General features: G+C 38.2%; 1 protein-coding gene across 3 annotated transcripts in view; it reads right to left on the bottom strand.

The window, feature by feature from the left end:
- ccdc88c (coiled-coil domain containing 88C) overlaps positions 1 to 21,081 on the bottom strand; it is a 59,602-nt gene extending 38,521 nt beyond the window's left edge. For all 3 annotated transcript variants that reach the window (XM_084393417.1, XM_084393418.1, XM_084393419.1), the window contains exons 1-3: positions 20,629 to 21,081; positions 18,891 to 18,991; positions 13,587 to 13,695 (exon numbers count right to left, since the gene is read on the bottom strand). In XM_084393417.1, the coding sequence (XP_084249543.1) occupies positions 13,587 to 13,695; positions 18,891 to 18,991; positions 20,629 to 20,709 (291 nt within the window). In that variant the 5' untranslated portion in view covers positions 20,710 to 21,081. The remainder of the gene's footprint in view (positions 1 to 13,586; positions 13,696 to 18,890; positions 18,992 to 20,628) is intronic.
- Between the last annotated feature and the right edge of the window lie 2,943 nt (positions 21,082 to 24,024).

The following is a 24,024-nucleotide window of genomic DNA, read 5'->3' as shown; positions in this document are numbered from 1 at the left end:
GGGCTTGCAAAGATGTTTTGGCTTACGAAAGCAAGACGACAGGTAGGCTACTCTACAGCAGAGGCCGCTGTGCCTTGATGAAACTGTGTTTATTTACATGTTACTATAGTGACTGCTGCACGCAATCCTGAAATACAGCAGTTACAATAAGTTACTTTCTGTAAGAAAGCAATTTCGGGTTCGGGCTTCAAAACATAACAGTATCGGTCGGGTCGGATCGGGTCGGGTCAAATGATCTCACAGAAGAAACAGTCATACAGGTTTGGAACGACATGAGGGTGAGAATTTTCATACTTTTTGATGAACTAGGCCTACTCCTTTCATTTCAGAAACTCAGTTTAGTCCATGTCTAATTTGCATCATTACACTGTATTTATGCACATCACACACTTTCTAAATATCATCAAAACTAATGTTTCTTTACACTATACACAAGACAAACCTTACAATCCACTTGAGTAATCTTGTCGTTCTTCTATTTTCTGGACCACTGATGTAAGACCACTTCTGAGATAACTATGCACAATGGAACAAGCAAGGCACTCTGGGAAGAAACTTAAGTGTTTTTGACTGACAGCCAGTCTGGTGTGTATAATTACATAAAAGGTACACGTTTCAACTTGAGAGAAAAAAAAAAAGCTCTTTACGATGTTTTAATCGTCAGCTGCACCATGATGGGGTGTGTACAGTTGTGTCACGTTAAGCATTCTCTCCATAAACACCTCATTCTTCAAATTTCCAGTAAACCTGATAATTTCTAGCACTGCTTAGATCAAGCAGGCTAATTACTAGATTTGATTCATATGCAAGACGAGCAGGCTTCCATGCCAGCGTCAGTATCTCGTTTCAACTAACAGCCGAGGATGGAAAAAATTATAAAGGATCAGTTAACGTTCCTTACCTGACAGAGACAGGCTTAGGTAACTAAAGGTGCCTACACCATTTCAGATACATTAAAACTGTAGAAGCTACTGAAAATACACACACACACAACACATCAGAGAAAAACTCTAAATGTAATGTCACCACAAAGATAACCTTCAATCATAGCAGATAATAACATTATTATACCAATTGCATCATTACTGAAAATTACCTGCCTGAAGTAAATTATTCATGGACATGTATCCATATCACAACGCCGGCAAGGTGTTGGTTGAAAAACTAACCTCCCATTTTCTAGCCAAAGTCCTTTGAAAACAAAATGACCATTAAAGGGGACAAATATTCTATAAAATGGAGGAAAAACAAAGGGGAAAGAGCAAAAGGAAAGGTGAAAAGCCAATGTTCTGATTTCACACTGAGGAAATATGGGAGTGTTGGTTTTGCTGGCCTCCTAAACTTCACTCAACATTCTAACAGCATTTTCCACAGTAAAATCAGGACAACAAAAGATAACCTCGACACCATCATACTTTGTTACCCCACTGGAACATCCACTAAAAATGGTGGTTTGGCATATGACTTCATGAGGTCATGGCACAACTGGTCGGGATAGTTGGAAAGTTTCATAGAAACTTTCCTGAGCTCATTTCCTCTGTTGCCGTGCGTAATAATGCCTGAACGGTGAAGTAGGACAGGAGCACTTGTCCCTTTCAGACCTTTGGCTCTGGGGCTGTCCACCCCCTGCTAGCTTCAGCATTACGAGCCAGTGTGACACATGATCATTATCTGTATATATATATATATTGGGAGTGGACGCTGCCATTCAGATTGGTTTTGACACAAATAATCCAAACACATCTTAAAAACAACATGAAATCAAAATTAACCTCATTTACTTCCTTACATAAATGTTCCTACTTATATCGAGCATGTTTCATCAGTGCGTGTTATTTTATGGAAACAAGTTTTCTTAGTTAACAAAATGTAACTTTCCTCACATGTTATGTGATGTTATGTTTCTGCTGACATGACCAAAGCAGTGTGGGCTGGGAACAATAATATCCAAGTATATAATAACCTAACAATATTCCATCTAAATCACATCCTGATTGGTAAAACAAAGTCCCAACCTAAGTTACTTCCTGCTGTTCCATTTAAAATGAGTCACATGCATCGCAAATGTAGTTTCATGTATTTAAATTATATGTTACCAACCCGGTTTTCTACATTGATAATAACAAGAAATGTTTCCTGAGCACTGAGCAGCAAATCAGCATATACGAGTGATTTCTAAAGGATAATGTGTCACTAAAGACTGGAGTAATGATGCTGAAAATTCAGCTTTGACATCGCAGGAATAAATTACATTGGTCACACAATAGATTAGGGTCTCACTATTAACTATGACTTTTGCCTCAATAAACTCCTAATTACTATTGCTTATTAATAGTTAGTAAGGTAGTTGTTAAGTTTAGGTATTGTGTAGGATTAAGGGATGTAGAATATGGTTATGCAGAATAAGGCATTAATGTGTGCTTTATAAGTACTAATAAACAGCCAAAAATATCCTAGTAATATGCGTGAGAATTGAACCCTGCACTAAAGTGTTACCATTACATTTTAAAATATATTCAAATAGAAAACCTTTACTTTAATTATAATATTTCTCAATATTACTGTTTTTACTGTATTTTTTATCAAATAAACTGAGCCTTAGTCAGAATAATACATTATATAAACTTTCCAACCCTAAACTTTTAAATGGTAGTGCATATTTTATGGTAATTAAAAAATATTTGAAGTTTAGTGTACATATTAAATTGGACTCAATCCGGGAGGAAGAATAGGACAAATCTGGGATTGTATTGACAAAAAAAGAGAGAAAAATCTAAAGGTAAATAGCGCTCTTCATCTGAGATGAAAGGATGGATGGAGAAACGGGCTGTGGGGGCAATGGGAGCCGGCTCCAGTAGTAATAAATCAATAACACAGCAGTGATGGAGCTCTGGGATCAACACACTAATCACATTTCCCCCACTGACTTCTGTGGGAACATCAAAGAACATCAGCAGCTTCTCCTCTGCCCAGTGAGACAATACCAGAAAACAAATGGTCACAGAAAAGTGAAAAAATAAATCACTGTTTTAAACTGTTCAGGGTCACTGGGTATGCACCTGCTCCCTGTGAGGATGTTATTTTGGATTCCAAATTCAGGTAAATATTTGGATTCGATGGGTAGAAAGTCAAAGCAAAATGACCATTCGTGCTTATCACAATACAAACACGGCTAGAATTGGCCAGGCTCAGATGAATAGAAGTGAGTAACAGGAGTATTCAGTGCCATTGTGTTCCATTCTGAGACTACAGCCATCACAGATACAGGAATGAGGAAACGCAAAAATACTTCACCTAAGAAAACGGAGAATCTTAGAGACGGTACACTCGCTGGACAATAAAACAAATTCATAAATAAGCCTTATTTCACTAAACTATGGTTGCAAATCTGTTTATTAATTCATTTTGTAAATCTGAACAGAACCCCAGATGGTTTCTTTGGAAGGGGTGTAGTATGTTTTTAAATGATTTACATTCAGATTTTTTTGTTTTGTTTGTTTTTTTACATTTGAATTATGTGCAAACTAGGGGTATCACAATATACCAGTATTGACAATAACAATGATATTTAAACCTGAAATAATGAACATGTTCATACTACACATACAATAATATTGTAAATAATCTGTTGGATTTTTCTGATAATTTTTTTAAATTAGGCCTACATAGAAATAATATCATTACTGTAAATCCTTTTGGCCACGACAACGAAGTGAAAATCTGACAGTGACAGCCCCTACTGCAAACACACATGCAAGTTTCCCAAAAAATGCTAATTTCTCAAACAGCAGACACATAGGTCAATACACACACACAAAAAAATCTTGCACCTGAAATGTACAAAATGCAAAGTTACTCTGAAAAACGTAAAAATTAAACGCTTTAAACCTCACAAATTAATTTTAGTAAATTAATCGTCGTTTTAAAGTGTAGGCTATTATGAGTTTTTAATGTCAGCTATCTGAATATATTGCAGGCTTAAAATTACTTAATAGTCTTTAAAGTCTGCACAGATGTGTGATGGTTTTGTATTAACAGTTTTGATAAATTTCAGTAAATGCATCTTTGCAACTAGGAGAATGTGTAGGTTTCATTTTCTAATTTTAGACTGGAGAAGAGTGAAGCAAATGTGCCCATTGTCATGATTGACACGTATGCTGGTGGCAAAAAGGGGCTGATCAATGGTCATGGTGGTCCTCTTCTCTGTTACAGTGACCCATACTGCAGGTTTGCCTGAGGGTTCTTCACTGAATATACAATGGAGAAACCCACAAATGATCAATATCCAATTCACCAGACCAGATCATGCCACATCCCTGAGCTGCGGTAATGATTTAGACTTTGGCTTGATTTAGATTGCTCATATAAAGTGTCTATGGTGCCTGTTTGTGTTATTGAAAGTGAAGGTCAATTTTACCAAATTTGTGGCCCCATTGCTGTCTGTACTCAGTGACCCAGTGTTCTATATTCACTCTCCTGTGGAGTAAACCACAAGCTGACTACAGCTCTGTACATGAACACACACCCACATGGTAGATAGATTTAAAATAAGCCCAATCCACAGAGCTCCTGTCCAAACACTGCAGGCAACATTAAGTCAAGTCAAGTCAAGTATATTTGTATAGCGCTTTTCACAATACAGATTGTATCAAAGCAGCTTCACAGTATTAAATTAAAATAATACAACAAGGTTTGTTTCTAGTGGAATTCATTGATTGATAAAATTAAATATCCACAAAATATCCCCATCAACATTAGAACCTAAACAGTTCTTTATATTGTAAGAATGGGGTGTTTTCAAAAACTCCAAAATACTGCATATAGTCATACTTTTGCTGTTTAAGTGTACTCATGCAAGAGATAGGGATACAAGATAGGATTATCGCAAAAGAAAAGGACTTGGTTTCATTCATCGGTTGTTTATTTGGATTTTGAGATGTGGGCGTTGCACTTAAAAGCGAATGCAGTCAATTGTGGAGAGTAGTGGTCGACCGATATATCGCCAAGGCCGATATATCGGCCGATATTTGGCATTTTTGAAATATCGGCTGATACATTTTTCTGATTGGCCGATGTGTTGGAAGCGGGGCTTTTATTTTGACGGCGCTCCAGACTTTTATTTTGACGGGCGGCGCTGAGAACACCAGCGCCAGAAGAAAACGGCAACGGCAGCTCCTCAGATCACACAGCGCTCACTCACATTCTCCGTCATTAATTTACGATCTCTGTCAGTCATATCTAATACTTTGTTAGACAGAACTGGTAAACAAAGAAAGTAAATGGTATGCGAAGTAAGTCAAGTAAAGCGTTTGCTTTTATATTATTTGTAACAGAAAAGGCAAACAATCAGGCTAAAATACTTTCTCATTTGCCGTCAACATTCAGCAAATGCGCATCTACGTCATTTAAAAAAATCTCTGAACATCTAATAAACATTTAATTTCACAAACCTTGCAGATTTAATCGAATCCAGCTGTGATATCTTGTGAAGTGTGCATTACTGTCTGCAAGTGACGGTCAGTCCGTGCGAAGTGAGTGAATGCAAACAGAAGATCAGATTTAAATCCTTCATTTTAAAATATGCTGATATATAACCAGTTGCCAACTGTGTCATATTCATATCTGTGATATATCCAGTTGCCAATTGTGTCATATTCTGGCATACGTCACCAGAGAGAAGTCTCTCATTTTCACTGGAGGAACGAGCTATGACTTTATCATTATATGTTGCAAGGTAAAAAAATACAAATAAATGAAACATACATGGATGAATCATTCACAATATGATATATAACATGCATCTACAAAATAGATAGCGTGTATTTTCATTTCATGCCAAATTTATTCTCTATTGCAGTGTTTAATTTTTACTTCATTACCAATAAGTTGTGTATCTCTCTGAAGAATTCTGTGGTCCTTCACGTTCAGAACTGAACCTTTTATGTCAGTCACATTTATTCTGTTTTAGGATGTGTAATTTGAGACCCTATTCAAGGATATATTGGCAGAATGTGGGGAGACATAAAAGATGGAAACCACATAAAGACCAAGACGTCACATGGTGTCCAAAAAGAGGAGCATAAATATCAGCCGCTAACAAGTGAAAAAACTGTAGTGTACACAAAGGGCCCAGGTGAGCACTGCTGCTATGTGACAGTCACATGTGACGTCACCACTTCCTGTTACCAGTGCCTTTGTGATATCTCCACAAAGCACCATAAGACCACAAGAACATCAAAGCAAAATGCATACATGAAGTATTTAGGTTTCAGTAGTTGTTGAGGTAACTTTTTAAAATCAAGAAAACTCAGAATTAAATGGTCCAACCCCAAATCCCTGAACAAAACAAAAACAAATGGCTTAGAAAGGGAAACCTAATTCCTACAGGCTCAGTATGTGCGTGGACACACCAGCTTTCACTTCTCATTGACTCCGAGGTCAACAGCAGGGACAGAAGGGACAGAAAGAGAGGCATTCCAGACTCCCTGGCAACTTCAATTGACCTAAAGAGCCATACCACCTCCCTCTTTACCCCAACTCTTTATTAAATAAAATCAGCCTAGTGGAACCTCCCCCCACTTCTGTCCCATTCCACAGAGGTAGAGTGACCACCACAGCAGCTGGACCAAATCTGTGTAGATGTTCAGGTCCCGGCACCTCGGGACCAAAAATACACCGCAGTGGAGGAGAATAAGACTTCTCGTCTTCAATCATTACCTTTTAAAGACAGCTTGATCTTTGACCAGTGGCCCACAGAGGACATGTTTGCTTCATGTGTCACATTCAGAAGCAACAGATGTCCATCAAAGACAGGAGGAAGGCTAGAGTTACTCCATATGGCAGCAGCTACCCCGTAATAAATAGAGAAACCTTCAGTCTGGAGTTATCTGGAGCAAAAACAAGGGGCGACATTAACTGACAATAGACACACAGAAAAACAAATCTCCCTTAAAACAATACAGGCTCAGCCATGACCTGATTTACGCAAACAAGCATAATATAAAATGAGCACTATGTTATTAAACAACAATAGGATGATGAAACATAATGTGTAATGGCAACAGTTTAAAAAAACATAGGGTACAAAACTTTGGTTTGTCTTGTTAGAATGATTAACTTTGTACTGTTGAATGAATAGCCACTCATTTAGCCTATTCATGAGGCAACAAGTTTGTCACATAACTACATTTCCCATCATGTCCTAAACTCTTTCTACCATGTTAATCAGGAGTTTGTCCTGCTGCGAATGCCACACAACACTCGAGGTTGCACTTGGAAAACCATAAAAGGCATGCCGTGTAGCGAAGCATCATGGAGGTAATGAAATCCAAGGTACACGTTTTATGCTGGGCAAAGCGTTGTGAGTATAAACGAGTGTACAAACAGAGTCTTAACACAGTTCTGATTGGCAGTGAATTGTGATTGTCACCCTATTTTTGCATTCAGTGTAGACAGACACATTGTTTGTTGCATCGCACCTGGTCAGGGCACAGTGTTGTGCATCCTTTGGACTTAATTTTGTTGCACTAGCAAGTGAAAAAGTGAGAAAGAATCTCTCTTAGTCATAAGTAGAAACCTCTCAGGAAGACTTGAAGGCAGCATAATCATTACTATTTGCCTATGATAACAGGGTTACCTCGTTAGCATTTTACATTACAGCTTTTCCTGAGCCTGGTCTCCATTCTTTTGCACAGCGAGTGAACTAAGTCTGCAGTAGCAAACGGTCTATCCGCTTTGAAATCCATAGACAATTAACTGTCACTTGTGTGTAGAGAAATTATTTGTATCTTATAATAGTTAACTTAAGTGCTGGCAAAGATGAGAAAGAGAGAGGTAGAGAAAATGCAAGAGATGGGGAGGGGAAAAGGTTAGCTTTAACGCAGTCCATGAGGCTTTGTTTTTGGGTTTCCCATGGCAGTCGGTCTCTGGAGGGAGGTTTCCTGTGTTCAGGGACAAACACACAGGCCTTTTAAAAGCAGTGAAAAGAAGCACGTGTATGTTCATGTCTAAGTGACATTGAGTATTAAAATAATCAGGCATTACAAGACACAGCCAAAAGAAGTGTAACATCTACATCCTGAAATGAAGCAGATCATGCAGAAATGAAATGTCAGACCAAGATGAGTGTTCAAGTAGAGCCCCTAGAGCTCCTCTAAAGCTGTTCAGGTACATGGCAAAAGGGAAACTGTACACCTCTGGGAACAGCCATGTCATCTCCACTGTACGCGAGCAAACAGTAGAACAAAGAGCTAGCAAGCTAGCCCAAAGAGACACCTCCCTTCGTTTAGAGCTACAGTGAAGCAGAACCTGTAAAAACCCGCCAAGGAACGGCAATTCAACACATGACTGTCCTCGTTTACAGGGCTTGTGTGGGGGTTATTCACAAATTCTACGAATGAGTCTTAACCACATCCTTTAAGACAGCTATTGAACTCAAACCGAATTGTACATGGCGACAGTGAAGAGGGGTTTTTACTTTTACAATAGTGCATGTGGAACTAAGGAACTCAATCACAGACTAAAGGGGAATGCTCAGACTGTTGGGCTAGCAGGAGGTCAACCCTAACCCCAACCCATAAACAAAAACAGTTGGCACTTCATTGTCATAGACAAACTTTCAGCCAGAGCTGTGCGACACATTTTCAAATGAACCATTTTGAGTGCAATCTAAAACAAAACAACTTTGGCTGGATGTCCTAACATAATGTTGAGTGTGTTGCGGTCCACTGTAGTTCATTATGCATGGACCCTGGGCAGATCAGGGGCCCGGCCAGGCCACATATCTCATGTTCAAGCTCTGAAAGGAGTCAGCTTACAGGACCTCATGTTCACAACGACTTGCTCTTCAGACAATAGGCAGGGAGGAACCAACATACAACCCCTCCCCTCCCCCAGAGGTCCATTGTTCCCACTGTCTGTAGCACTGATCCCTGCGGTGGGATGCTTTCTGGTGAGCAAGCACAGAGTCATTTTAGAGCTAATGAGGGGAGAGCAGAAAGTGTGGACAGACATAGAGAGATGACACTGGGACAGTGAAATGGGCTTGTGGTGAGACTCCAACCCACAGTCCGAATGGATTACTATACATTCCCAATTCCTTGATGAAACTAGGGCAAATCTGGTCGGTGTAGATTAAATCACCCAATGTGAGGGTTTAGGATTAAACCTAAATCTAGGCTAAGCTGGGAGAATGCATCCTTTTGGCATTAGATATTGAAGGCGTGTAATCTTTCATAACCTGCCGTGAGACAGACATTTGCTTTATGTGCAAATATTTATAGAGTTCAGGTCACAAGTCCTTAGAAACCATGCAATGCCTATCAATGATCTGTGGGATCTAAACTTAAGAGGATGTTGTTTTTGATCTACCCAGGCTGCAGTAGTACATACGGCAGAAATAGTGATCACAAATCCATATGTTTGTCCAAAGAGAACCAATTAACACTATCTTTAATCATTCCCACAAACATGACAAACCCAGTTCAAAATACAGTTTCTCAAGTAAATGTGAGTGACACCAACTTGTGCAAAACATGGCATCACAATGCCCAGATGGGTAGTAGTTGCCAGAACCAGTTCCTGGTTAGGGTTCGTGGAAGTGAACCTGTGTTTCCACTGACTTGAGAACCAAACGGTAATGTAACAGATTAATTACTTCATGTGGCTACATAAATAGTCTAGAAGATTTTTTTATCTTAACAAAACATTTTAATAAAACAATTTTGGATAAAACAATTTTCCACATCCACTCTCCACCTTCTAATACATTTGGTTCACGGTTTCGACATCAATTGAAGTCCAAGGGATTTGGTTGCCTATTCTTATTTTTTGCCAGGCCAATTTTTTTTGACGTTTGACGACTAAAAAGTAAGCACGCCTCTCCTTAGTAAGCCTCAGTATTCTAGCCATCATTTATTTCTGTAGCGCAAACAAGGTGGAACAAAAAAATGCACCAATGTTTAATACTTAGGCTTTGTGGTTTTGAAATAGACTGAGCAAAAGCAATAGTGAGACTTGCCGTAGCAAACACCACTAATTAATCACTAAAATCATCTTCCTTTATCACACTCACTTCCTGTGTTGGTGCTGCATGAACATGCTCAAACAATGCGCGCTATTTTACCCTTCATGTCAACAACCATGTTCCAGTTTATACATCTTTTTAGAAATGAATGACATTGTTCGACTTATTCACATGAGCATAAAAGACCAGTCTACAGCCATCTGCTTATCTCACTGGCCTTCTGGGTCATTTCTGTACACAGTGGCTGAGACTCCTGTTGACACTCAGATACAATGTAGTTTATGGCTGAGAGAGAAAGACCTTTGCAAATAGAAATAACGACAGTTCTCAGATTTCCGTCTTGTGGGATCTCAAATAGAACGCTCCAGTTATTTCTGCAAATCAATCCAAATGAATAGAATGACAACAAATTGATTAGTTCCATTTGTGAATGGTATATTGTCACTAATATTGATTGTTATGTAACAGTATAGATATTTGGCATTGACTATTGGTATTCAAGTGTGGTTGGTTATGGTATCTATCTCTCTGATGGCTCTTCAAAATTATTTTAACAATGCAGTCACAGGTCACATTTAAAACAATTTATGAAAAAGCCACAGACTAAGCACAAAACCTGTGGCTAAACCAATTACATATGTTTGGACCGAGATATTGCGTTTGGGCAAACAATGGAAAACATTCCATTATTTTTCCAACTCCATTTGGTGCCAGAAAAAGTATACAGTTTGTATGCATTGCAAGTGTTAATAAATGTCGTTTTTGATCGTCAGCCAAAACAAATATGGCACTTCAATCCACTGATGTATCAAATAAGGCAACACATTTGCATAGCAGATGCGTAAGCAATGCACTGATGCATTTGAATGCAAATTTGTTGATAAAAACATGCATTGCATATTGCATATTACTTATGGTCATAGTAGTGTTAGCAAAAAAAAACCTCAACTGTTGCTAAATTCATTGCACTGCACAGTTAAATTGTACATTTGTACATTTATTGTAATTTGAACATTATATAAAATGCTATAGTAACCATATCATATATCCAGGTGATACATTTATAAATTAAAGATTAATTGATTGTAAACTGCAGCTAGCCATAAAATTGAGTCACCCGATCCAGTGTCAACTTCATTTCTTATCAAGATGCAGCAACAGCACAGAAGTGTGAAGTGTGTTATGTACGAATTAGATCCCTGGGTGTTTGTGAGGGACCACCATAGTGTATCACAGCTAAGTAAGACATAAGAGAGAAGATAAAAAAAAAAAAAAAATTGGTGAATGACCCACCTCCTGATTCACTAGAAGAAAATAAGAAGCCTAATTTGCAATGAGAGAGCTAATGTGTTACAAATCATATCTTTTGGCATTTAGCCGAACGTCTTAAGGACATCATTTCAGAGGGTCTTGAGGCTTTCAGTTCTCACATTACAGTGACCCTTCCCCCTCATCAAAACCCCCATAGTTGGGTCTCCGGGGAAGCGATTAACACGGGATAAAACAACACATCTGGTTCTGTTCAGCAGAGCGTTGATCCAGATCAGATGCTTTTCAAATGTTGCTTTTCTGAAGTCCATTTCCGGGATCATATAGGGCAGTTTGTCTTGGGTTGAGAATGAGCACTTTTGTGTGTGTTTTAGACAAGCCACATGAGGAAATTGAGACAGTTGACCAGTTTCAAACAACACACACAACCAATAGTGTGTATTTACCCCTCAGTGTAAAGAATTTTAATGAATAACCTGAGTTTTACCATGGTTGACCCAAAATATCTGACAGATAGCACCTCTTTTACAGTGCTTGGTTAAAACGGTACTTACGCCAAGGTGAGAGCACTTCTGTATGAACACAAACCTCTCAGTTACTTATTACTGAGCCCATAGGGTGACTTATAAAAAAAAACACTAAGATGAGCTCCACCCAAGCCAAATATGTGGTTAAGGGGGCCTTCCATCACTGGAGGAGTGTGATTACTACATTCTGAAGCTCTGCCAAAAATCTTGCATAATACATAATAAGAGGTTATTTTAATATCTCAGCTGCTTACTGCAGAGTGTTCTTTTAAACAGAACAAAGAAGGGAACTGTTGGAAGGCAAAAGTATACGATAGGGCAAAAGTGCAGGGACCATCATAGATGCCCCCCACCAATATTTCGAAAAGTGGAGAATAAATATAGGTTTTTCATTGATCGCGTATAACAATGTCCTAACCAAATTCAACACGATAAATTGATAAGAGATAAAAGAAAAGCCAGACCATTTTGTCAATTACTTGGTTTTCGATTTAGCCAGCCCAACCTAATGTCCAAATCCTTAAAACAGTAAATTAAACATCAAATATATTTTGATTTAGTCATTTTCCCATGCAAAGCTGCTGTTTCGCATCATGCTTGATTGGGACACAATGTTAAACTTTCCCCTCCAATACCGAATATCTATATATTTCTTATTTATCTATATATTTTTATTCTAAACAAGTGTGGGGGGGGGGGGGGGGGGGGGGCAGACATTTCCCACCGACTGACACACAATAAGTCTTCTTTCACTAAGTTGGGATGGAAAGCAGTGAGATCTGAGCAGGAATGCGTCTGAGATGCTCTGCCAAGGGAAAAGGGGGTCAGATGTGGCAACCGCTTACTAAGATGGTGGGACGCTGCCCAGAACAGACCAAACCAAATCAAAAGATTTCAACTCCCAAAACCAACAACATAAAATACCCCTTCCAGCAGTAATTGTGAGTGAGAACTGTTTTCTGTGAGACCAGAAACTGAGTCAATGATACATTTTGTCTAATATAGTGTTGAGAAAGGCTGTCCTTTCATGTATCCCTGTTTTCTTCACAATAATTACTATCATTATGACTACAGTCTCTCATAAAAACGTTTAGTTTCTTATAGACCACCTTCAACTCCATGAGGTCTTGAAAAGCACTCTCACTCTGATATTACCCCAAGGAACAACATCCATATAAAAAAACATTCTAAAAGCGTGTTCGTAAAACATAGCAGCATGGTATATATTAGGATTTTAAAATATGATATTCAAGTCTGGCCAATACCAATAAATATTTTCATGTAATGGTCAAAAAAAAAAAAAAAAGGCCAATATTAAAATTCTGTAGTCTTTGTCTAAATAAATTCAAATGAATTTAGACAATATTATAATGTACAGTATGAAAAGTGGATTAAGAGATTTGCTAAATATAATTTTTTTTTTTAATTATATTACTTTTTACTCCATTCATAAGTGGCTAGTCATTCAGACAACCCACAATAACTAAGATCTGAGGTTTCAGGGTTGACTTAACAGAAACTCTTCTATGGGATCAAATATAAGGCGCCCAGCTACCCACAAATCACAGTCACATCTGCAGACAGGTTTAATCCTCATGACACCAGAATCACCACCCTGTGTCTGCAGAGACCAGCCGCTGTCTGCCATCTAATACAACCACACACATACACAATGCCGTCTTTAAAAAAAGCTTAAGCTCTTGCTTTCTGGTGAACACCAGAAAGTACTTTCCAGTTGCAACACGACATGAAGGAATAGATCTTACCTGGTAGTAGCTTTTGATATGTCGGATGACAGTGTTGAGGTTCTGTATTCTCAAGTTGACATCATTGTTGACTTGTTTGTTCACTCGCTGGTTCATGGGGCTTGGGTCTCTGTGGACCAAAAGCAACAAGAGGACATTTGAAAATCTTCACATAAGCACAACTTTAATAGGGCTGGGCAGAATGTTCAACTAGCCATCCAACCTAATTAACTAGTGAGAACGACTAGTTATATCTACCTATACATCCATCCATCCTTATTTTTTTAATGGTTTGGTGGACCTAATTATACACGACTTCCTCAAGACCAGTCGACTAGTCATTCTAGACAACCCACCAAGAGGTGGCTACAAATAAACCTTTGACAGTCTGAGTTGTATTTTTATAAATTACTATTTAAAGCAATACAAGTGTAGGCTTGTTTTTATAATCTGATTAATTGTACAAAAATTTGTGTGGGAAGAAATATTATAATATTACTAAGCGTTATGTTGCAGTTGGCAAATTGATAAAGAATAAAATAAAAACCCATGAATTATTCCACTTGAATTCACTTGGAATCTCTGATTTCTGTTCCCAAATCCTTCATCTCTCTTTCGGTCCTTTTCGGTCTATTTCCTGACCTTTTATTCACTTCTAATCCATCCTTTACTGTGGGAATGTTTCTAAAGTTTAGAAATGCATTGTCTTATTTTTATCAGTCAAAATAAAAAATAAAAAAAAATTAAAAAAATCAACTCACTGGCTTCCATATCTTTGTATCCAATGATCCAGTCCAGTGATATGAAAGCCTAACCAATATGAAAGTGTGTTATGCCAGAATAATTTAGAAACATTTAGTTGGTTTAAAGGGGTTATGACATGAGAAATCAAATTTGCCTTAATCTTCTGGCATATAAGAGGTAAGTTTCATAGCTTAAAATGTCCTCATTATAAACAAAGCATTTATTAAATCAAGCTTCAAAAATGGCAAATACATTTGCATATGCCTGCCTTCAGAGCAAGACATCGACGAATAGTCATTATAGGCCCCGCCCACTGCCACTTGCCTACACCGCATACTAGCATCACATTGTGTCAAAAGTAAATTTAATCCATTATAATCACTGACGCTTTCTACACTGGATAAAGTATACAGATGCGCGCTCAGTTTCTGACATGCTCCATATGCTCGAGTCTGCCGACAACAGGTCAAATGAAAAGTGAAATAACATTCGCTTTTTATTGCGTGCAGTTTAAACAGGTTTACATCTCTGTTCAGACTTCAGAAGGATCCCAGCATCGGAAACAAGTGGATGGTTAATTTTAATGGTGTAATGGTGTGAGCATTTTGTAAACGAGGCACAGTGCAATGGAGAGTTTGCAAAGAAACTTTTGTTGAAAGATGAAGCAGCCAACTGTATGATTTTGTAATACATTGTTTTTAAATGATGGTTTATATGGATGTTTTTTGTAATAGGGGTGGAATGGATCGCAGTTCGGATCAGGACCCACAGTTCAGCACGCATGTGATTCGCGGATTAACTGCTAAATTTAACTAGCCTGGCTAGTTTTCCTTCAGTACTCCGTCTGGGTTTGCGGTATTTTCGTGGGTTTTCTCCGGCCAAATTTTTACCGGTCCAATCAGCGAACAGAGGGAGTGGCTGAGAACGATGACGTTGAGGTCGTGCACTAGTTTGAGTTATAGGGTTACGTCACAACCAAACGTTAGCGATTGGTTATGGCAGATCCAGAGTGGCTCTGAGCAGATCCAAAAGTTTTAAACTTCAACAGAGTACCCGCCTTCAAGAGAGGCGTTTCAGACAGTGCTCGAACAGCGAATTGATTCCTCTTTCGCGTTTCCTTGCCCTTGAACGGACACACAAACACAAAATTATGTCAAAATACCCATCTAAATGCCCGTCTCGGCAAGTATTCTCTCATTTATGTCATAAATGAAACGGATTTGAGAAAGAAACGGATGTTTGTCAGTTTTTTTGGTCCGTGCAAATGGTCTTTAAGTGACAGCACACACCTAATATTTCTATTGTTGTCTGTGTCATTAACATTAATAAAACAACAAACAAATATACAGCTTTAACAAATATGAAACTATGTTTAAAGGTTGTATCAGCGATTTCAGGCCCAAACATAAATGATCACATTCATCTAATCTTTCCTAACGATCCGCTAGCTGCCCGCCCCATAAGCATGCCGTCAAAAAAACGCGTCTCTGTAGGCAGCCTAGGCTCTGAGATCTGCACACAAAAACAATTGGTTTCACCAACCACTCAAAACCAAAATAAATAGCGTTCCAACCAATCACCGACAGGGGTGGGTGTTGTGAGGTTTTCGCGTGCAGCCGTCATAGGCAGCCGTGCACAAGCGCAAAACCTCACAACACCCGCCCCTGTCAGTGATCTGTTTTTGTGTGCAGATCTCAGAGCCTAGGCTGCCTACAGAAGACGCGTTTTTTTTGACGGCATGCGTATGGGGCGGGCAGCTAGCGGATCGTTAGGAAAGATTATGTTTGGGCCTGAAATCGCTGATACAACCTTTAATTTCTACAGTGAACAAAGTGTTATTTTACATTTAGGCTTAATTATTCATTTCTGTACCTGAATCCTATAGACTTGTAACTTTGTTATTTAGTATTCATCTCTGCTTGTAATTTGTGTATTTGTTCTTATTTTATTACTGACTGTTCACTTGTTTTAAATAATGTGTGAACTTTATCAGTTAGGCTGAAAAGCAAAGTACGTTTTTTTTTGTGTATGTGCAGAAAACGTTACTACTTATGAACATTATAAGTGATAAAATAATAATAAAAAAATATGACCCCTTTAAAGGATTTAGCCTAAATATTTGTTTGTAATGGGAGGAAAAAAATCTAAATGCAATTCCTTGCCAAATAAATCTTTGTTGATGTAATCTTTTACATCCAAATTCCAAATTATTCTGACATAAGTAATTAGGCTTTCATATCACTGGACTGGATCAGTGGATGCAGAGGCTGATGTCAGTGAGTCGAGTGATGCTCAGAGGAGTGTCCTCGTCTTGGCCCGGACAGTTCTGAGGTCCTACATAGACTCTGTTTGTGTGATGCTCATTTACATTTGTTTTGTGAGAATGGCATGCAAATTCTGCCAGCTTGGCCCACAAATTCCCACTTGCTAGTGAAAGAACCTTAAAAGATCAGGGTCAGTTTTTTCCTCTGCTGTCTGGCTCAACTGTTTTCTATTGCCTGAAGCCAAGAACTCTGCATTGAGTTTCACTTTTTGTGCCGGTTTTACGACCATAGATATAGCACCTGACAGCACGGTTGAAAAAAACAATGATTGTTTGGTAAAAGTCGAGGGAAGACTGATAGGGTGCGCGCAGAGGACATCTGCCAGATGGGATGCATTAGCACATGAGCTCATTTGCTAACAGCGATGGTGTTTACCGCATACCTGGTGCATGAAAACACTAGCAAAGGTGTCGGTTTGCTGCAGGCATACAAGTGTGGGCACATTATAAATGGATGTGGGTGACGAGAAAGAAGCAGTGTGTACATTCCCCTCGGCATTCCACATCTCCACTCATTTGTAATGGTTCAGTGAAACACACTGGACACCTGAGTAAGTGAATCTTCATACTAACAATATACAAGAACTCACATATATATTAGGCTTTGTTCACACTGCAAGCCTTAGTGTTCAATTCCGATTCCAGTGCGAACAGATCATGGTCCTTAACCGACCCGCATGTGCAAAAGAACAATAAAAAGACATCACGCAGCACGCTGTCATACGAAAGTAAAAACAGAGGACATTAAAGGAAGTGATTACACGTTTATTTATAGTGTGATCTGCCACTGAAGCCAGCGAAATTAAGCGCAGGCAATATAAAAAACAAAATGGATGATGCGAAAAAGAGAGCTTTTAAACAATTACAATAAGAGCCCTCATGTTTGCTTGTATGTAGAGCTGTAACTATAATACTTATGAATTCTGACACATCACTGTCCTTCCACTGACTACCTTTCACAACTGTCTTGATAACGTGAGGTTGCTCTAGTGACGTAAAAGACTGTTGTCTTTCTGAAGTTTCTAAAATTCTTGTATGACTGTTCAGACTGAGGTCGCGTTGCAAAAAATCGGACCTGTATCGGATTTAGTACCACATATGGAAGTGGAACAAATCGGAATTGAAAAGATCAGATTCAGTGTGGTTTGTGCTGTTCATACTGTCATGACAAAAATATATCGGAGTCTCATGTGAGCGGATTTGGGCCACATTTACCTGCAGTCTGAATGTAGCCTCAGTTCATTTTTGGAGCACAAACTAATAATTGACTACGTATAATTAGACTGGTTTCAGGTTAACTTGATGCTGATCAGATACTTCTTTATATTATTTCCATTCTTCTTATCTAATTATTGTTTCTATAGGGAGAGCTTGTATAAAATGGTGACTATTTAATTCCACATAAGGGAAGCAAAATGGGTTGCAAAAGCGGTTTTGTGTTGACTTTAAAACAACTATAGGAATGAAACTGATGCAGTTAGTCTTCCAAGTAACATGATACGCAGAGAACATGACACCAGGCTACAATAATTTATCGGGGACGGTGACAAGAGTGTCCAAGGACGGCTCATACAGTAGATGTGTCGTCTTCCTATTAGACATGAATGATCCCCCTCCCACTTGCCCCCCCATTTATGGAGAAAATATTTCCTTTGTCTGAGAAGGTCTAGTGTTTAAGCCCCTGATTAAGGCAGAGAGGGCGGCAAGTCTGCCTGAGTAAAAGTAGGTTAAAGGACAAAGCTGATGCAGCGGATTTGAGAACTCAATAACAGTGGTTTTATAAAGCTCAATCTAGATGAACAACTTCAGACGTCAGAAGTGTAATGAGCTGATTTGCATGATGCAAATACTCTCAAAGAAGGGATTTCCTTGTTCATCAGCAACACACGCAAGAGTGCTGCCTAGTCACCTGTTTAGCTGAGGTTACAGCTTGAGCTAACCAAAACTTCCGTGACCTAACGTTCAGTCAAACGCGGCTAAAATATATACTGCATGCTTGCTAACTGATGTTGCACATGCCCTTAAAACTCTGGGCAAAGTACAACCCCAAATCAGCCCCTTTATTAACACACTAATTATACAAGAGGAACAAAACTGATGGAGCGTGAAGATTCGGATTGAGTGTCTGCACAGTTGGATGGCAGGCAGGAAAGTATAGGATGTGGTTTCTAATGAAAAAAGATAGGTACACAACAGCTGCTAGATTACAGCATGTACGTACAGTCGCACACATACACCGTTCAGACTCTGTCACTCACATGTGTGTCATTATCTTATGGAGGAAAACACCATCCACTAAGTCCATGAACATAGACAGCTTGTCTTCTGAACTGGACCCAAGGGGTCCAAAAGTCTTGACCTGTAAAAAAAAAAAGAAAAAAAAAAAAGAAGAAGAAGAAGAAAAAAAAAAGTAGTAAGTAGTCATATCACAACAGGATACATGCACAGCTGCACAATAAATCAACCAAGCTTTCTGTTTCAGAATCAGAACAGCACTGCAGAGTTATTTTAGACATTTGTAAAGAGAAACTTTGTCTGTGTAAAGCATAAATATTGCTTGTCAATACTTTCAAACAGTTAACTCCAAAGCCTAAATACAACTGTGTTCCCATTACTATATATGTGTGTTTGGTTTTCTTTTAGTGTTGTAAATTATCAGGGAACAGACAATCATCAGCATGGGATCGCTGATGATTGTCTAATGAGGGTTAGTTCACCCAAAAATGAAAATTCTGTCATTAATGACTTACCTTCATGTCGTTCCAAACTCATAAGAGATTCATTCATCTTTGGAACACAAATGAAGACCTTTTTGATGAAATCCGAGAGCTTTCTGTCCCTCCATTGACAGTCTACGCAACTACAGGACCATGTTCAAGCCCCAGAAATATATTAAAGGCATCATTAGCAATCCATGTGACTCCAGTGGTTTAACTTTATTTACAAAATATTAATCTCCGACGAGCGTTGAAGCATTTGCCGTAGTGCTCTTGTGAATGTGCGTAGGAGATTAATATTTTGTAAATAACGAGGTAAATTATACTTTTTGTGCAAACAAAGCCCTCGTGTCGTTTCATAAAATTGAGGTTAAACCACTTGGGTCACATGGATTACTTTTATGATGTCTTTACCTTTCTGGGGCTTGAAAGTGGTAGTTGCGTAGGCTGTCAATGGAGGGACAGAAAACTCACAGATTTCATTAAAAATATATTCATTTGTGTTCTGAAGATGAATGAAAGCCTTATGGGTTTGAAACGACATGAAGGTGAGTAATTAATGTCAAAATTGTTGAGTGAACTACCCTTTAAGAAGACATACGAGTTGGAAACACACTGGCCAGAGAAAGCACAGCCAAACAGGACACAGGGGTCAAGGTAAGGGGGTCATAGGAAGTTCTGCAGGTTTCGCCAAACCCTGTCAACTGTCATTAAACTCATGTATGTGCACATAAAAAAAAAAAACTTATGTTATGCTGTTGTGTGTGCAAGTTAAACACATCTAACTTATGTTTAACATTTCATGGGACTTATTTAGAAGGGAAAAAAAAGAATAATATTTGTTACATTACATTTATAGAAAAATATTTTAACGCAATATAGCCTATACTTATACAGGCTATATTAAAAATAACTATTAGTAGTAAAACGTAGTTCATAAGTTTGCAAATAAAGTAAAATATATATAAATAAAAACATAAAATTAATAAATACAACTTTTATCACCATTTTTTAAATAAATACAGATAAAAAGAAATAAAAAAAACAACACTAAATGTTGCAATAAAGTTAAGGCACAATTTTAATATGCTCATAGACATCTGCTAGCCTATATGGAAAGCATGTTAGTCTCTTTCCAGTAGAGATGATAAAAACATAAAACATCCAGCCCACATTAGTATTGATTAGTTTTGCACTGTCACTGACCGCTGCTCAACAAACTACACAACGCAAACGCAAACACAAACACAGCAGGTGCCATCGTGTCTTTGTGACTTACCCAAACCACAAGCGGCGAATCCATGAAGTTAGACATCAGTTCAGACACTGTAATATCCATTTTGGGGGGAGGAAACAGCATACAAAATACCCACGCAAGAGTTCAAATTGTTTGCGCCTTAAAGTGCGTCTAAAGAAATAAATAAAAAACTAAGTGCGTCGGATTCCTCTAAGGCTTTATGTACTCCACATTACTGTCCGTCGCAGAACAATGCAGGGGACGCGAATCAACTCCATTAGGGAAATAAAAAAGACATTCCTTGGTTTAAAAAAGCTTTTAAATGATCTGCAGTCCCAAAAGTGAAAGGTTACAACCACATGAGTGAAGCGCTACAGTCTACGCGGACTTGCACCACTAAAGCTCAACTTCTCGCCATTTACTCTCAGCTATTGCTAGAGTTACTTTGTCGCCGCGTATTCAACCTGTACCCGCAGTCCCGCACACGAAGAGCACAGAAGAGTGACATGCTCATAAGCCAATCAGCTGTGCGTTTCCACAGGCGGGTGGTAGTAAATCGACCAATAGCGGACTCGTAGGTACAGGGTTTCATTCAAAATGACGTAACCGACAGGCCAAACTGTTGTCGTGACAACCAAAGCTCAACTGTACAGCTCGTTGGCACCCTCAGCAGGTAACACGTATATTTTTGTACATTTCGAAAACTTTCCTTTGTTTACCACATTTCCGTGCTTTATAGGTAAACATTTAACTATAAAATTACCCAGGTTGGCCTGTCATTATTAGACACTGGACTTAAAGGACATGAATCAGTAGCAGTGAGTCAAGTTACACGGGTTTTGAATTTTATTTTATTTTATTTCTTTTTTAAAGACGGAAAATAAACTTTATCTTTGGTTTCAGAATTATTGTATGCACATTTTGAATACAAAATAAGTAATTTACGTTAATTACGTATGATTTGTGCACAAAACCGAACCTTGAGTTTCAGTTGTCGCCTGACCAAAATTTGACACACAAAAAAAGACCACCGAGAAGTTTTGGCATTAAAAAGATATTACATATAGCCTACATTAAAATGTAGGCTTTTTGTGAAAATGTCAATGCTTGAACACAGCGCAGAGGAACTTACAGTCGTAATCAAATTTAGTTATTAAAAGTTTGTGTCACTAAAAGGAATGTGTCATTCAAATATTGGGCCTTGAGGTGAGTCAGGCCTATAGTGCAGTTCTGCATCTGGGCTCAGTGTGTTTTAGTCACTGATCTATATAACGTTAGATCGGTGGTTTTAGTCCTTGTTGCAACCTGATTTCTGTGAATGAATTCCGTCTTCATTGACATAATACTTTTCATGCTTTTTAAACATTCAAAGAAAGTCCTTTACACAAAACATTAATAGAAACTAATTTATTCATCGTATTGCTAAGTGGTAATAGTATAGTATAAATATTTTCTTACAACAATTATTTCTATTTCTCACACTTCTTACTCAGCAGTTCTACTACATGAAAAGTGGTATTATTTAACAATGATTGTTCCCTTGGTTATAATAATTCCACCTCACCTGATCATACTGGTTTTATACTCAACCAATAGAAATGTACGTCAATAAAAACAATTAAAGGTGCTGTATGTAACTTTTTCACTCTACTAAAGCATAAAAATACCATAATATGTTTGAGGAAACATGCTAAGTTCTCATACTCGTTTCTTTGAAAAACACTTCTACAGCCAGTTATTTCACTTTGAAATGTGCGTTTCCAGGCTGGAATGTTTGTTATTGTTTTGGTCTGTGATACTGTACGTTGCCAATTTGTCAATTTTCACTGTCCATTGCACTCGTTCCTGTTGCGTGTGCTCAAACTGGCAACCCGTGTGAGCGCCGTCCAGGGGTGTGTTTCCCATACAACTATATAGCTCGCTGCTTAACTACCATAGTACGATGCATCGATGGAGAAATCAACTATCTAGTAACAACTGTTACCCGAAACCGTATGTCGCAAAGTATCGTTCAACCACGTTGGTTTATGACGTCTCGCACGTGGTGGACTAATAACTTATTTTAATTAATCTGTTTGAGATCGAATTAACGCTAGATTTTGTCATATAAGCTACAGACAAGGCATCTGAAGACCATTTCAAATTTTTCTCAGTTATTTTGCTTTATTACCAGACTCAATATTTGGCTCGTTCTTACATAGTAGAGCACGTTCGCACATGCGCAGTCTTCAAAAACTGTGCTTTAAATCTCTTGACAAACTAAAATACTTAAATTACATTTGAATGTATTCTAAATAAATAACACGGGTTGTACTGAATGTCAGCTTGCTTATTTTGCTAAAGATAAGGATTTATTCAGTCTACATCTCATGTAAACTAGAAACTATGCTTCTAACCACAGCTCGAAAGCTGTCGTTCCAACCACACAAGTTTGCGATGCTGTTTGCGAACGTTCGTTGGAACGATGGTTTCGGGAAACACCAAATCGTTGAACTATGCTGATAACGACGGAACTTGCGACCATAGTTGGCTAACGATGCTTTCGGGAAACGCACCCCAGTTTAGGAGCAGGAGCCGGGAGAAAAAACGATCTCCGATATTTTGAATTGGACTGCAGTACCTATTTTGACCACTAGTTGTCATTCTTACATACTGCACCTTGGAGGATTTAAGACACTAAGTAGCCTACTAATGTCTGATTATTAATGAAACAATAATTGTGTGTGTATATTGTTTCAGTAATCAGACATTATATGCATTTATTTTTGACTTCTGTAAACTACAAGGCTTTAAAAATACAACAGAGGTCAAAGGTTACTGCAAACAGAGTTTATTGATTCTCATACTCCCAAAATGAGTCATACCTTGTTTTCAACTTATTATATGTGATTTTGCATTGAACATACAGATATAAAAGGAGAAAAGAGAATGGAGGCATATTAGTTGAAAGGGACTACTTCATTCTAAAGTAGACTGCAGTGTGTTTAAAGCAATACAACTGAAATATCTGGAGGTCCGGGATGTAGTGGCCAACAAAAAACACCACCGTAATAAAGCACCACGCTGACCCTCATAACACATGACTCTGTAAACGTATTCCTATCCAAAACCAAACAGTGAGATGAAATGTATCTACTGTTAAAAAAAAAAAAATTCTGCATTTTATTTTAAAACATTACTTGTTTTAGCTTGCAGTGCCTGGCAGAAACAGTACATATACATACTTCAAGGTTAATATATAGGCTAATACTGAAAGAAACTAAGACTTTGGAAACAGGGCACTTTAATTCTAATCAGAAGATTAGACAATGTACTAAAGATAACTTATTGTTTTGATACAACCTTTCAGAAACTTGTGAGACAAATATAAGTTAAAAGCATAATGAATGTTTAATTAGTTTGATCTGGATATAGGTATTAAGTTCGTGTATGTATGAT

The sequence above is a fragment of the Rutilus rutilus genome (genome assembly GCF_951802725.1).
Source record: "Rutilus rutilus genome assembly, chromosome: 21".
NCBI classification, from domain to species: domain Eukaryota; kingdom Metazoa; phylum Chordata; class Actinopteri; order Cypriniformes; family Leuciscidae; genus Rutilus; species Rutilus rutilus.
This window is presented reverse-complemented; position numbering and strand designations above follow the sequence as displayed.